This window comes from Spermophilus citellus, assembly GCF_964194105.1.
Source record: "Spermophilus citellus genome assembly, chromosome: 10".
Lineage (NCBI taxonomy): Eukaryota > Metazoa > Chordata > Mammalia > Rodentia > Sciuridae > Spermophilus > Spermophilus citellus.
This window is the reverse complement of record NC_138197.1, coordinates 41,701,103-41,716,441: the sequence shown is the minus strand read 5'-3', so window position 1 is coordinate 41,716,441 and position 15,339 is coordinate 41,701,103. Positions and strand designations below refer to the sequence as shown.

Here is a 15,339-nt window from a genome sequence, read left to right as displayed (position 1 = left end):
ATTGTGTAATTTAATTGGTACAAACTGCTTTGTACAAAAGCAGTCGGAGCACCACACCAAAATTCCCATTTCATTGGCTTGACCAAAGTGAGATTAAATCTGATTAATAAATTAGCTCTTCTATCCTTTCTTTTCTATTTACACTCTTTTGTATCAGTGTTTTTTGCTCACATTTTAGATTTTCAATTTTACTGGGGACTTATACACAAAGTGACTCAGGTGTCCTTAGCTGATAGTGAATTTTCTAAAGAGACAATGTGAATGAGAACATACATTTTATATGTAACTAAACAGGACTATTTCATATCTTTGAAATATATTCTAAGTTGGATGAGGCAGCACCTGCCTATATCCCAGCTACTCAGGAGCCTGAGGCAGTAAGATGTTAAGTTTGAGGCCAGCCTGGGCAACATAGTAAGATGTCTAAGAACAAACAAACAAATTCTAAGTGGCAAAACGAACACATGCTCATTATAAATATTGTTCCCACAGCAGAAGAGTAAATGACATAAATTGGAAGTCTTTTCTGTTCTCATTCCACAAGTTCTGATATTTTGGCAGGAATTCTTCTAGACTCTCCTCTAGCACATATACGTCAATAATATGTCATGGAGCCATATATGTCTTATATTATGAACACCTCTCGGAACTCTTCATTTGAATTCTACAGCATGTTATAAACTTCCCACTGTACCAGTAAATGCTAACTTAGATCAACAGTCACTCATTTTGCCTACTTAGAATATTCAGAATTGCACAGGATGTAAAGAGCTTAGATTATTTCTTTAGTTTAATATTTTAGGCTGTAGTTGATTGTAACTATTCAAAGAAATACATGGAATCATAACCACTTAAATATGCTGCTATACATTCATCCTGTTTGTCTCCTTTTCTCAAGATGGCTTCCATTCTCCTTTATTTATTTATGATTATACACACACACACACACACACACACACACACTACTTCACTTTAAAGAAAGTGGTATTGCAAATTACTTTCCTTAGTAACAAAAAATTATGAACACAAATGCATCCCTCATTTCTAAATATTTGCTAAGCTGCCAGCTTATGTTTATACTTCTATTACTCTTTGCCTATTTTTTATTTATTTATACCTGGAGAATAATTGTAGGTACCTGTGGGGTAAAATGTGATACTCTGATCGATCGAGATATATATATATATATATATATATATATATATATATATATATATATATATCACAGAAAGATTTCATCAAGTTAATTTACATTATCTGTTACATCACCAGTGTATCATTTTTTTAGAAGTAAGACTGTTAAAAATCTATTTTAGCAATTTTGAAATATACTATATATGATTATTACTTGTGGTTACCATCAAGTGCTCACTAAAATGTATTCCTCCAGTATAATTGAAATTTTATAGCCTTTATTCAACATTTTCCCTTTTCCCATCTTCCTCCTCCTCCCTCCAGTTTCTGATAACTAATAACTACCTTTCTTCTGTTTCTATGAAATTGAGTTTTTTTTAAAGATTCCATATATATGTAGATCGCACAGCATTTGTCTTTCAATGACTGCTTATTTCACTTAGTATGATGTCCTCCAGGTTCATCAATATTGTTGTAAATGATAGAATTTCCTTCTTTTAAAAGACTGTATAGTGTTCCATTCTGGGTATATACCACTTTTTCAGTATCTATTCATCTGCTGATGAATACTTAAGTTGACTCCATTTCTTGGCTACTTTGAGAAATGCTGAAATGAATGTGGGGGTGCAGAAGTCTTCTCTATATCCATTTCTTTGTATTTATCCTGGACCTCTTTAGACATGTGTTGAAGGGGGGAGAGGGAAATGCTCCTGCATTCTTCTTACTAAATAACATTAGCTTTATTCCCTACTAGATAACTCTGTATTCCTTCCATCAATTTCCACCTATCTTCGCATTTCTGTATTTTTCTTGACTGGTTTAAGTTTCAATCTTGAGAACTCAGTTGAAATCAGTCTCACTCCAAATAGGCCCATTACTACCCCTCTTCAGCTCAAGAAATATGAGGGAAAATGTATTAGAGAGCATGGTGGGAAGAAATAGGAGATAGACTGTTAAATAGTGGGGTAGAGCTATATTATAGTGACAGTTCTTCTGAGTCTGAAATGTTCTTATTCTATTGTGTGGTCCTTCCTCCATTAGCTCTTAGCTATACATATATCCCAGACTTTTCTATAGAGGACTCCAGAGCTGCTTCACCTCCCTCCATTGACTCAAAAAGCATCCAACTAAATCTGGATAGTAATAAATGCTAATACTTCTTTTTATGCACTTACTATGTTCCAAATGCTGAATTAAACAAAGAGTCCTTTTATTTTTATCACAACTCCATAGGTAGAATTCACTTCTCCCCATATCACAGATGAAGACACCAAGACTTGCAGAGATGAAAAAAGTTGCCCTGGTGTTCACTGTTAGATTCAGGTCTTAAACCCACACTTGTTCTGATGCTGGAGTTTGTGCTCTGGACTCTGTCAGGATGATGGTGAGGGTGAACCTCCCGTAAGGCAGCATACGCAATCCATAAAAACTGGCTGGGAATTCAGATCATTTGGATGTTGGCCACTGCTCTGATACTAACCAGCTATGTGACTTTGGGAAGATCCCATAAATATTCTTTTACTTCTACCATTTCTTCATTTGATTGTCTTTCTGTCTGATTTTGTCATTAAGTTATACATTCCTCTAAGTTGCCAGAACACATTCATGGACTAAGACCACACATAAGAACTAATACACATGAATATGACTCTTCCTCATTCTGAAAAGTATGATTATGCACAAGTCTTTGGAGAGGATGCCGAGAGCACATTTACTCTGAAGAATTGTTCAAGTGTTTTACATCACACTGATTTAGCACTGACTTTATGTTCAACATATTTGTAAATGAATAGTCTTATAATGGTGCTGGGAGAAATGTATCACAAAACTCCTTCCTGAGAACATTTGCTTGCAACACACACACACACACACACACACACACACACACACACACCATGAGAACACATTTAATACAGTGTACTGACAAGGAAGGCCAGATTCTAAGCTTCATGAAATTAGGGTTCAGGTCTAAATTTGTGCTACCTCATATGACCCACCTTACACAGAGTCACTCAGGAATCAGTAGAGTTAAAGGGTAGAGTAGGGACATTAGCAGTGAATCTTACAGATCACCTAGGTAATATAAAAAGCATAATCCTGAGGTACAGACAGTGGTTGAGCAATGTAAGTACAGTGAGACTACAAGAGAGAAACCATTGTGATGAGTGATGGTTGGAGTATCCCTAATCTGAAAACCCCCAATTTGAAATGCCCTGGAATCTGAAACCTTTTGAACACCAATGTTATCCCACAAGAGGAAAATTTCACACCATAAAACTTGCTTCATACACAAAACTATTAAAAATATTTTATAAAATTAACATCAACCTATTTGTATAAGTTATATATGACATAAATAAATTTTGTGTTTAGAATGTGGGTGCCATTCATACAAGTCTCATTATGTATATGCAAATATACCAAAATAAAAAAAAATTGAAATCTGAAATACTTCTGATCCTGAGTATTTTGAATAAGGGATACTTAGCTTAGATTGGCTTTAAAATCTATTTTATTTTAGAGCCATATTTTGATTTTCCTTTTGATATATATACAGTACCATTGAATATAAAGCTCAAGAAATATTATTTTTTTCTTTTGGGATAATGGTTGCTTTAAGAAATAAGCCAAAGCCAAAGTTAAACCAGCCCTGGTAAGATCATCTTTTAGATTTCTTTAGTTGATTGCTATATAACTCACAGCTGGTTCTTGAGCCTTTTTGAACTTTGGTTTTCTCATCTGAAAAGTCTGTGTATGTGGGGGGTGGGGGGGATGGACTATGGTGGTATCCCCCAAAAGTCTCATGGTTACAAATGACAACTAGCCTAGTGTTCTAGCTCTTGCACTGCACTTTAATACTGGCCTCTGTGGCCGTCCATAACCTTTAACAGTTCATGTTTGCATTTTGAAAGGGCACTGTCAAAGTACACTTAGACGAGACTTTTGTGGCTCATTTATAATTTATAATGTCTACCTGCACCTTCAGCTTTTGGCTTCTATGTGAAGGATACAGAATTTGTACATAGATGGAAATGTGCTTTGGACTGTTGAGTTCCAGATCACTGTAAGGGAAACCCATTCTTCTGCCAGTGGAATGGGCCAGTTATCTTGAGTGCTCTCAGCCAAGGCAGGTAGTGGGCTGCACAATGAGCTCTGATTACTAGTTAGTGGATCAGCACATTTACCCCTTAATTTAAGTCAAGGGGTGGGTTCATCCTCAAGTATGGCTTTATCTCAGCATCCTACTGCTTTTAGTGCTCTGAAGGTCATAATTCCGTAATCTCTCTTATTAATTTAAAATTTCTCACTGTCTGAATTTCACTACTGCCTAATTTTCCTAGGAGGAATGGGAACATCCTGAAGTTTCTCCACATGAATAGGTAATTTAATTGTTTTTTGCCTTTAGGGAAGGAAATAATATGTGAGATGCCAAAATTCATCTAATGTCACCATATGGAAAAATAAAAGGAGATTTTAGGAAAATAGAACAAGGCCTCAGGTTCTCAGGGCGACCGAGAGCAATGTTGCTCTCAACTCCTGCTGTCAAATTTCCTTCAGGACTCGTGTTCCGGTGTGCATACCCATTCTGTCAGCTCCTCACAGAACACCTCTCCACCTGCCCCTCACTATCCTTGGTGGCTAGTTAACTCCTATTTATCCTTCAAAACTCTTCTCAGCTGTGATGGGTGAGAAGGGAATTTTTTTTACTTTATATACTTTTGAATTATTTTCTCCGTGAACACGTTTACTTTTATAATTAAAATAAAACCTAAAAGAATGGGGAAAAAAAAAAGTAAAACAAACAAGCAAAAGACATCCCAACTCCTGCTTGGTTGTTTCTCTCTTCCCCTGGAAAGGTTTTATGACCAGTGTTTAAATGATCTCTCCTCCCAATCTGTTCCTAATGCCCAGCTCCTCCTGTGAACTCAAGAGACCTTTCTATCATTTACTTTGTGCATAGAGCTCATTCGATCAGGTGCAGTAATTCTTTGTTCACTTATCTGTTGTTCTCAGGAGATTATCTTGATCTCCAGTATCTGTCCTAGTATTTGTTACATCTTAGGGTCTCAGCACATTTTCTTGAACAAGGAATAAAAGTGAAAGGAACACGGGCTCATATGAAAGGAAAGAATATGACTGTAGCTAAAGAGCATACCCAGCTCCTCTGCTGGCTCTTGGTAATCCTGCCTCCAACACTCCTGCCCTCCCAGGGAGACCTCAGTGCTGCTTCCTGCCATTGTCACCTTGCTTTGCCAATGACACTGCTTCGGGTGCCTTTCCTTTACCTGAGTGCAGTACTGCTTTTCAAGCCTCTGGCTCTCCTTTTGTTTCTGGCAGGTCAGGGACACCACAGACACAATGGTGCTGTTGTAGTTCTCTTGGGAAGATGTCCAGGACATCAATGCAGTGGTTGAACTTAAAACATGGACGCTCACATGCTGGGGCTTCTCCGTCAATTCTTCAATCCACTCTCCTGTAGGACCTGAACATTTCAAATCAGAACGTAAGAGAGCTTGCACACTGAGCTGGTTGAGATCAAAGATTCTAGTCTAAACATCATGTTATTTTCCTGTGCCCTTAGAGAGATACTCAGTGCAAGACTGGTGGTTGCTCTTTCCATCCTCTACCCAGTGACAGTCCTCAACTCCATCTCCCCACCATTCCAAACAGTAGCAGCAGCAGCAACAACAACAACAACAACAACAAAGGCAAATATAGTTTTACTGATGGAGAGAAGCTCCACTTCAGTTTGTCATATGCATCTGAGAGTATCCTGGTAACTTTTTTTTACCAGAGAGAATTTACTTTTCTTTTAACAAAGGGAGGGTGTGGCAGTGTAGTGTTTCATCAGTGTTCATTATTCCTTTGCTGTGAGGATCTTTGGTTTCTAGAAATAATTGCTTTGAGATTCAAATTAGTCTCTGCTACAATCCTGTGAAAAAAAAATTTAAATTTAGCATCAGCAAGAACAAAGAAGCAGACTGTGACTATATTAGACAAGAAATAGGAAACAGGCTAGCTCAATTAAAGAAGCAGGCTAAAACCTGGGCGGTATCTGAGGGATGGGGTGAGGTTCCTTGCTACAAAATATCTTCACAGAAGTGTCCCTCAGTAGCTTTGTTCTCTCGGGTTTTTGAAGTAGTTCTTAGCACAGTGCCTGGTACATAGTAAGGACTTAAGAAGTGTTAAGGTGATTATTATCTACAGAAATTCCCTTTGAAATGCAAATTTGCAAGTAACTTCCTCTTCTTTGTTTAGGATGCATTTTACAGTCTTTTAATAGAAAACTGTATTCCTGGGGGGGGGGGGAGGGCAGATTCAGGCTGAATGCAAATGGTGCAAAGGAAATAGTTCTTAAATGATAGTACTAGGCTCTGACTTAGTTTATATGTGATTATCTGTTTTAATCCTTGAATTCATCTAAAAGGCTTATGAGGTAAATACTAGTATTAAATCTTGCTTTTCAGAAAAAGAAACTGAGGAAGATATAAAGTAAATCATGTTGGGATTCACACACAAGAAGTCTGATTCAAAATCCATGTTCTAAATTCTTCATGTGGCTTCTTAGAGCCCTATTAAATAGTGAGAAGCTTTGGTTTGAAAGTAGTAAACTTGTCCCAGGCTTCCAGTGTACTCATTACTTAGGGTAAAACTTGGCAAACAATCTCATGTCTCCAAATCTCAGTCACAAATCATGGAATGTTGGAATAGAAAAGAACTTCAGGATCCAATGTCTTATTGGTGAGAAAAGAGGTTCCACAGACTTGACCAGTGTCACAGAGCTACTTGGGACCACGTCCGGACCTCCTGTCTTCTGAGTCAGTGGCTTTGTGACAAAATATCCTGATGCCATCTGATTAATCTACTTTGCAAGGCTGTTGCTGTGTTAGAGAACTATGTAAATGTGAAGTGTTATTGCTGTAAGGCTACTGTCATAGAGGGGGCAGGGAGCGATAAAGTGGCAGGAAGCTCTTATTTCTTAGTTTTACATGAGAACTGACCTGATGGTCAGCAAGGTGAGGTGTCCCTGCAAGCTACATATTGCTAAATTCTAATCCCTGTTCTGACATGTGGGGAAGTCACTGAATTTTGTGTTACTCAGCTTTTTTCACATAAAAAAAAATGGGGATAATAAAAATGTTCCCTTCATAAAACTGTTGAGGGACTAAGGTAAGTATCTGCTTTAATTCTCATCTCTTGGAAAGCCTTCAAAACTATGCAAATATAAATCATAATGCAATAACATAAACGTAAATCTTAATGTAATAAATCTTAATGCAGTAACTCAATACCAGAATGTCTGAAACAGTTGGGTTAGGCAAATGGGCTGCAAATGTTATTTAGTTGGTGTGTAACTGCCCTATGTTAAATGAAATCAAGCTACCCTGATTTGTTGCTCGTCTACCCTGTTGAGTATAAATATTTATATCTACACAGTACATTGTACAACTCCTTAATGTCTATAGAATATTCTAAGGATTTAAACATTTTTTTTTTTTATTGGCAAAAGAATTTCTACTGGTCTATCTTTTTACAGATTAATACTAAGAAATGTCTCTAAAATAATCATTTATCTGAGCAATTCAGACAAATACTGAATAATGCTCACTTTAGATATAGTTGAGAACAGAATAGAAGGTCTTATTGATAAAAGTGATTCAATAAGTATTTATTGAATGTACAAAAGAATGAATACATAAGCAAATAATATCACGGCAGCCTAGGATTTAAAATTTGGTGTGAGAAACAAGATGAACACCCTTAAAATGCATCTGGGAAAATGTCCCTTATTAAGTGTGTGTTTTATGCTGTGCACCATGAAACACAAGTGAAATTCAGAGGACAGAAAGCTAACGTGGCCAAAACCATTGAGAGAGAGAGGACACTGGCAGTGGGTCTGCCCTGGTGGACAGGAAGTCTCCTTCAGCGAAGCATTTTTAGCCTCTTGGGAAGTACTGAATACTCGGCTTTGTTTCATTCTCAAGTGATCTCATATCAAACATTTTCCATGATTGGAATCCATGTAAGGCAATTACCAATATCCTTTTTGTGTGTCTGATGGATAAGTAGTTCAGACCTTTCGTGGGTGGTGATATTTTGGTTTCCGAAGTAAAAATGCTATATTAGGGGCATCATTTTCAACATTTTTAAGCTGGTAAGTAGACTGATTTTCTCCCTCTGCCTCTCTTCTCCCTACCCATCTTTGGAGGATCATTTGAGAAAGGGTGGTGTTTTGCCTGTAAAGAAGGCCAAGGAATAGAGAGTGGTCACCCTTTTCTGAGAACAGTATTTATCCGTGTTTTCTGGCTTTTCTTTCTCCTGATCAACAAGCACATTAAAGTCCTGGTGAGCTGCGTGACTGAGGCTTAGCCCCTAAACATCCATTAAACATAGTTAAGCTAAAAACATTACAGAGACACACTGCTGGTACAGCCTGAGGGCCTCACTCTTGCTCTGCTGTTACTTTTATGGAAGTAGAAGCTACCCTGAGATGTGAGACTGGCTTTTAGGATACTCTAGCTTTGTATTCTCCTGCCAACTGCAGGGAGACCACCTGGGTATAACTACGCTTGAACCTTCTCTTTTTGAACTCCACAAGTTCGATACTGTAATGAGATTTTTTATAGTCCTATAATAGAAAATTTCATTATGAACTCAAACAAAAGTCATATTTCCCAAACTGTGTGTCCTTGTCCTTGGAGAGTTTGTTACGGCTAGTGTGGAAGGCCAGCTTAATAAATGTTCAATTATCACAATAGTAAAAATAATCCTCAAGTTAAATCCCTGGGTAGGTCTGCTACTATTAAACATACATATATTTCCTCTGCTGTCAGAAGCTCCTGGATCCCAGCCTCCCCCGACCTTGAAGAATTCTCAGGATCCCTAAGGTTTGTGAATAATTGACACCTGAGCATCATTAATCTCAACAACTTCATTGTTCTAGCTTCCCTGTAAGCACAAAATAATCTCTTTGCTACTTACTGATATAAAAGCTGAGTGACTTTGCTGACTGACTTTTTCGGGTTTCACAAGATCCCGAGGAACTAAATGTTGTGACAGATAGCTTATATTTCCCAGGCTCCTTCAATTCTGCGACGAATTCATGTGCTTCTTCATCCACGGTCAAATATTCAGTAAAGTTATCTAAACCATACATACACACACAAAGAGAATATATCTGAATTGACATATGGAAGGACCCTGGGTATAGACAAGCCAATTAATTTAAAGTCATTTGGGCCTCTAAACTAAAGGCATTATAAATAAAAAAAGATGGATAAAAGTTCATTTTTTTCATACTTTAAAATACCAAAACTAAAATATGGTGTCCAAATCAATAGAACTAGGAATGGACATACTACATATCTTATATATTTTTACTCAACAAAATTCTGTGCACAATAGAAACAAAATGGTAGGACAAGATAGCAATCATTGGGTTTCTCATCTGATATAAGAGATAAGAAATAATTACTACCATGTATCTTCTAAGTTCCTCATTGCAGCATTAAATATCCATAAATGTTTTAAAATATATTGAATTATTTCTAGTTAGAGAAATATGTCACACCGTGTTTTTCCTTCACCTGTTTTCTTCCGGAACCTTTAAAAGTAGGAATTATTTTACATTGTTTCAGAGTCTATCTCCTGCTGCTTTATTAATTCAGTTGAAGTCATTATCATCTGTTGGTAACTACAATAGTCTTCAAAAGAACATACTGCAGTCAGACAAAGGCATGATTGAATTTGCAAGGAAATAGGCATTAAAAATATTCTGAGTTACAAGACACTATTTTTCTCAGAATAAATTAAAGAAAAGACAAATAAAAAATAGGTTAAGGAAACTATTGTTTTTTAAATGAAGCAATTCCAGACAAATAACTTTTGATTCAAATAATTATAATTAACCAAGGATTTCAATTTTATATAATATTTGAGTGTGGTTGATTGCACTATCATTTAGTATAAAAGAACCCAGTCTAGTATAGAAGATACATCTCATTTTATTAAATAAAATACGAACAAACAACATCTCATATATGAACCTGCATGATTCTAATGTCCTTCCATGAAAATCAGGCTGCCATTGTAATTTCCAACTTTGACAGCCTGACAACCTGCACTACCCAAACTACTAGACTGGAAAATAGCAAATGATGTATGTTACTGTAAAAAACAAGACAGACAAAAAATAGCCATAAAAATCTACCAAACATTCAGATATGCCATGGCTCTGTTTTCATGAATTAGTGGGCTACAATATAAAAACAGATTTGAAATGCTTGATAAATGAATACAAAATATGATGCAGTTGTTACCTATTTTGCTTTTTGCTAACAGCTCTGGGGAAAACCTGAGCACTGGTTCCAGAGGGGCACATCCCATAAGGAATGAATAGCTGGGAAGGCAGGTCACAGGTCTCAGACTTTTATGAACAGTAAAGATTCTTTTGCTGTGTATTTCACAAATTTGTTCCAGAATATTCTATAATATTTTGTAATGGCTAGATTCTTAATCTAAAATGTTTCCCAACATAAAGTTTTCATTGGTGACCTGGGGTATGTGAAATGTTAGGCAGTGAAATCTGTATGGTTTTAGTAAAGGGGACTTGTGAAGCACCCCAATCTTCTGATCTACCTTATTTATTTTGGTTTCCTGTTCTCAGTCCACATTGGATACTCAAAGACTTCTCTTTCTTTCCATTTATATTTAGATATTAAGTACCTACCTAGTGGTAGGTACTTTCTTTCTAATCTCAAATCTAAAACCATTTTAAATTTCCTTTTCTTTGCATCATTTCTTATTTCCTCTGGTCTCCTGCTGCCTTACCTTCTTTTTCTATGAGAATATTGAATCCATCAAAGGCAGTAGGTGGTTTTGGTGGTAACCAGCTCAATATCATTTGAACAGGGAAGAAAGAAAAAGAGCTTGCTGTTGACTTCTCAGTCTCGCTGAGTGTATTATTATTTTCGTATTCTATGGGAAGTACACTGACAAATTCATCTTCATTTTCAGGAGTTGCGGATGCACTGTCCCACCAATAGGGCTGAGATGTGGTTTCATAGTCGCTGCTGTTAAAATCAGGCCAACCAGAAGAGAGATTGCCAGAGGGAATCTCAGGGGTTTCATCTGTGAAGTGGAAGAGTTTGTGTTTTCCTGTTGAATCTTGCGATTTTAAGAAGGATTCTTCTGGGAAATTGCCACTCTGTTCTTCCCAGTTGTTCTTGTTCAAGTTTACAAAGCGAACAGAAATATTTCGAGGTGGATATGGGGCTGTAAAAGAGAATTTCAATTTTCAAGTTACTTTAACTCTGTTATACTGGAAACTAATGAATCAAACACATTTACAACATAAAGTTTAATTTTACTTCTAACATACAGACAAATTTAGATGAAGAAAATCTGTAGTTTTAAGTAGCCATACTTCTAATGTGTGTAGTGGATGATGTGTATATATTAGCAAATCATCAGTTATTCTTCAAAAGTATTAACTTATGCTTGTTGAAGTGGTAATTTAAGTATTTCTAAAGAAAAGTTATATAAATATTCTTTAGTTTATCACAATTTCACTTTTTAATACAAAGTGTCTCAGTCTCTGGATTTTTATTAAAAAAGTCTAAATATAATTTACTTGTAGCTATCAAGATAAGACTACATCAGTGACATAGCTGCACCTAGAATATCTGCATACATGAGTTGGTTTGAGAGTTGTTGACACATGTGTTGGGAATATGGCTTTTCTCCTCACTTCTCTAAGATGAAACGTGAGAACAAAATGAATTTATGAATGAGGTAGAAAATTATAAAGACACTTCATGGTTTCTAACTGCAATAGTTTCTACCTGTTCCTCACATAGCAGCTCAAATACCACTTCTTCAATGAACTTCTAATAAAAATTTATCTCTCCTTCCTTTTTACTGTTATGTAACTTTTTACCTCTTTGATGACATTATTTCATTCTGCCTTGTATTACTGTCATTTGTACAATACCTGTACCACTTTTTGAGGACAGAGGACCTGTCTCATCTCACTTTGTGTTAATCTGTTTTAGGACTTAGAACAACTTCCAGGTAGAATGTGCTTAATCAATGTGTCTTTATTTAAACCGAATAATAAAAAAGACAAATAGAATCTTGATGTGGAGATGAGGTGAATTAGCTAGTTAGCTGAAATAGTTTCCTCATATTAGCCTAATGAAATGAGAGTCATGATATATTAGAATTTAAAATTGTAGGTGCCGTTGGGTGATCTATCAGAGTCTGTTTCCAATTCTTATAACAAGGGCCTTTTGAGCATTCATTAGGCATACTCAACATTGCTTATATTGATGATGGGTATTCAGTAGGTATTATTTTATTTGAGATACTGGGGATTGAACCCAGGTGTCCTATACCACTGAGATATATCCCCAGTTCTTTTTATTTTTTTATTTTGAGGCAGGGTCTTTGATAAATTGCTCAGGGTCTCTATAAATTGCTGAGGCTGGCCTCAAACTTGTGATTCTCCTGCCTCAGTCTGGGATTGCAGGTGTGCACCACAGCACATGGCATTTTTAACGGGATCCATTCTTTTCATCCATGCATGCATCCATCCATCATATAATACTTCTTCACATTACTGATGCTACTAAAATTTAAGCACTGTAAGTTTTAAATATCAAAGTCCCAATATATTTCCTTAATAATCTGATAGCCTGTACTTCAATGTCTCCCATCTGCTTTTCTGCTATGTGGGCATTTGTCAGAGTATAGGTTAGAGAATAACCAATGTCAGGTTATAGGATAACCAATGTCTATTAGATCCAGTTAAGTTACTTAATTATAACTTTTGGTAAAAATCACATATTTTTTATTTAAAGATTATAGATCTAAGATTACACTTGGTTCCTTTCAAATTGATTGAAAATTTATTGTAGTTTGTTAAAATATATATTTATTTTCTTAGCTCTTCAACATTATGTGTTTTAAAAGAATAAAATTCAATATACAGCAACATATAACTTATATAACTTTTTACTAAATTTGCTTCTTCAGAAGACTTACCAGTTCTATGTTGTTTGGGTTCATGATTGATACCACTGTACTCCACAAGGGTACTTTTATTAAAAGTCGCCTCAGATACCAGCTGAAAGCTAATGTTACTATAACAAATTCCTGGCAGCCAGTGATTAAATACTGTTTTTCCCTTAAAGAAATCTGTGAAGAAAAAAGTCAATTACAATAAAAATAGGATTTTCTAAATGTCATATACTTGTAGAAATTTCCAATTACGATTAAATATCCATAAAATAATGTTCCCTTCAACTTCTGGCATGGTCAGTAAAAAAATAATTAGAACTAGAGATTAAATTTTGAATCTTTTTTTACACTGAATCCTGAAAGCCTTTCTGCCAGAATTTTGAAGGAGATTGGACATAATTGGATGTGGTGCTGGGGATTGAACCCAAGAGTATAGTTTTATTATATGAAATTTTAGTGAGACATTATTGAGATCAGATTTATGCTAGTCATTTATTTTAAGGATGAAAAGAACCATAGTATTCTGCCACTTCATGACAGAAGAAATAGTAATTTCACAGAAAAATATTTTCATATAAAAACCTAAAAATTAGCTTACTTTTAAAGTAGACTGGTTTATCTGCCAATTGGCAGACAGGGCCTGTTCTAAAGAAGAAGATGGAAATTTGGATTCTATTTGGAACATATTAGAGAAAATAATATATTTAAATATCCAATCCAAGTCAAAAGAAATAAAGGAAAGAAATGACAAGCACCCAGCAATGTTGACTTGATTCTTTGAATAATTTGAATTATTCAATTCCCATGGGCTATCCTCTTTCTCTACCTTCCTCACCGGGTCCCCATCAGGCCAGTAAAAACAGTGAAAACAATTTTTGTGTATTAATGCAATCATTAATTTCTTTATGTAGGCAAATATATTCAAAGAAACAAAAAATATTGCCTTTTGCATTTAAAAATAATCTTGTACCATCTTCAAACAAAACTTTGTGAAAGGTTGCCTTTGTCAACCAATTCTAGAAATGCCCTTGTATCATACTCAGAAAGAAATGGGTAGGCAAAGTTGCTTCTAAACTTCTTTGAATTCATTTTCTGCACCAGGCATGGTGCCTTTGGCAAGAATAACATGTCACTGAAAATAATTTGAGTACTTCTCATATGGTATGCATGACTTGTGATTCTCAGCTATTGAACCAGATGTTCTGAGACTCCTCATAACAAAATTTTCATGAATCAATAACTATTTTTAATGGCTCATTTATAGGTCAAGTAGTGAATTATAAAAAGTCTTTAGAGTAAGAGAGGAGACCACTTGGAAAAAGTCATGTAATAAGTAATAATCATTACTCTTTAGTCTTTCTTTTGCCTCTTACCTTTATATAGCATAGTCCGGAAGTCCTTGCCTTCCCAGTAGCTTATGTTTACTCTTGTGAAAACATTATATTTCTCTGGATAATGGATTTCGAACAAGACTCCTGTTTCAGGAGAAGGTTTATAGTCATATATTGAAACACTGGTTACAGGTAGAGGTTCTATGGAAGGAAAGTAAACGGAGAAAGGGAAAAGGAAAAAGGAGAGAAAGTCATCAGTATTTGAAGTACCAAGAATTACTTCTAGAATTTTACTCATATTTTTATGTTCTCTGAGCACTGAGCTCCTCAGTTCTCACGAGTTGAGTATTTTCTTTAGCAATAATTAATAAACTCCATTTTATATGGCACTTTCCGCTTTTCAAAAAACTTTCATATTCATTTTTTGTCATTTGTCATTTGCAACAGCCCTGAGATCAAGACAGAACAAATATTAATTAAAGCTCAAAAGACTAAATTACTTGTCATAGACAATTTAACAAGTTTGTGGCAGCATCTGTATCTCCAGATTCCTAGCTCATTTTTCTTCTCCTTATGCCAAGAAAATGTGATGTTAATAACAAACCAGTAACAGAAAAATACGTTTTGGCTCTGGTCAATGGTAAATATTTATGTGATCATTTATTTCTTCATGGGAACTTAGCATTTATTTTTCTATGTTATGCATAAAATTGTAAAATACTCAATTTTGTAAATGACAGTTTAAATTGTTATCAAACCATTCTTTCTACAGAAGCTTAAATTTTATTCTAGTTTGCTTGAGCTGTTAATTCAACACAAAACTTTTTAAACACTCATTAAAAAATTTTTGATT

General features: G+C 35.5%; 1 protein-coding gene across 1 annotated transcript in view; it reads right to left on the bottom strand.

Moving 5' to 3' along the window:
• The window catches only part of PTPRO (protein tyrosine phosphatase receptor type O), a gene marked incomplete at its 5' end in the record, with an annotated part of 243,757 nt that overhangs the window by 79,843 nt on the left and 148,575 nt on the right, over positions 1-15,339 (bottom strand). Inside the window, 5 exons of the mRNA XM_081309599.1 lie at positions 5,421-5,617; positions 9,118-9,279; positions 10,966-11,409; positions 13,180-13,332; positions 14,529-14,687. Coding sequence (XP_081165725.1) covers positions 5,421-5,617; positions 9,118-9,279; positions 10,966-11,409; positions 13,180-13,332; positions 14,529-14,687 — 1,115 coding nt within the window. The remainder of the gene's footprint in view (positions 1-5,420; positions 5,618-9,117; positions 9,280-10,965; positions 11,410-13,179; positions 13,333-14,528; positions 14,688-15,339) is intronic.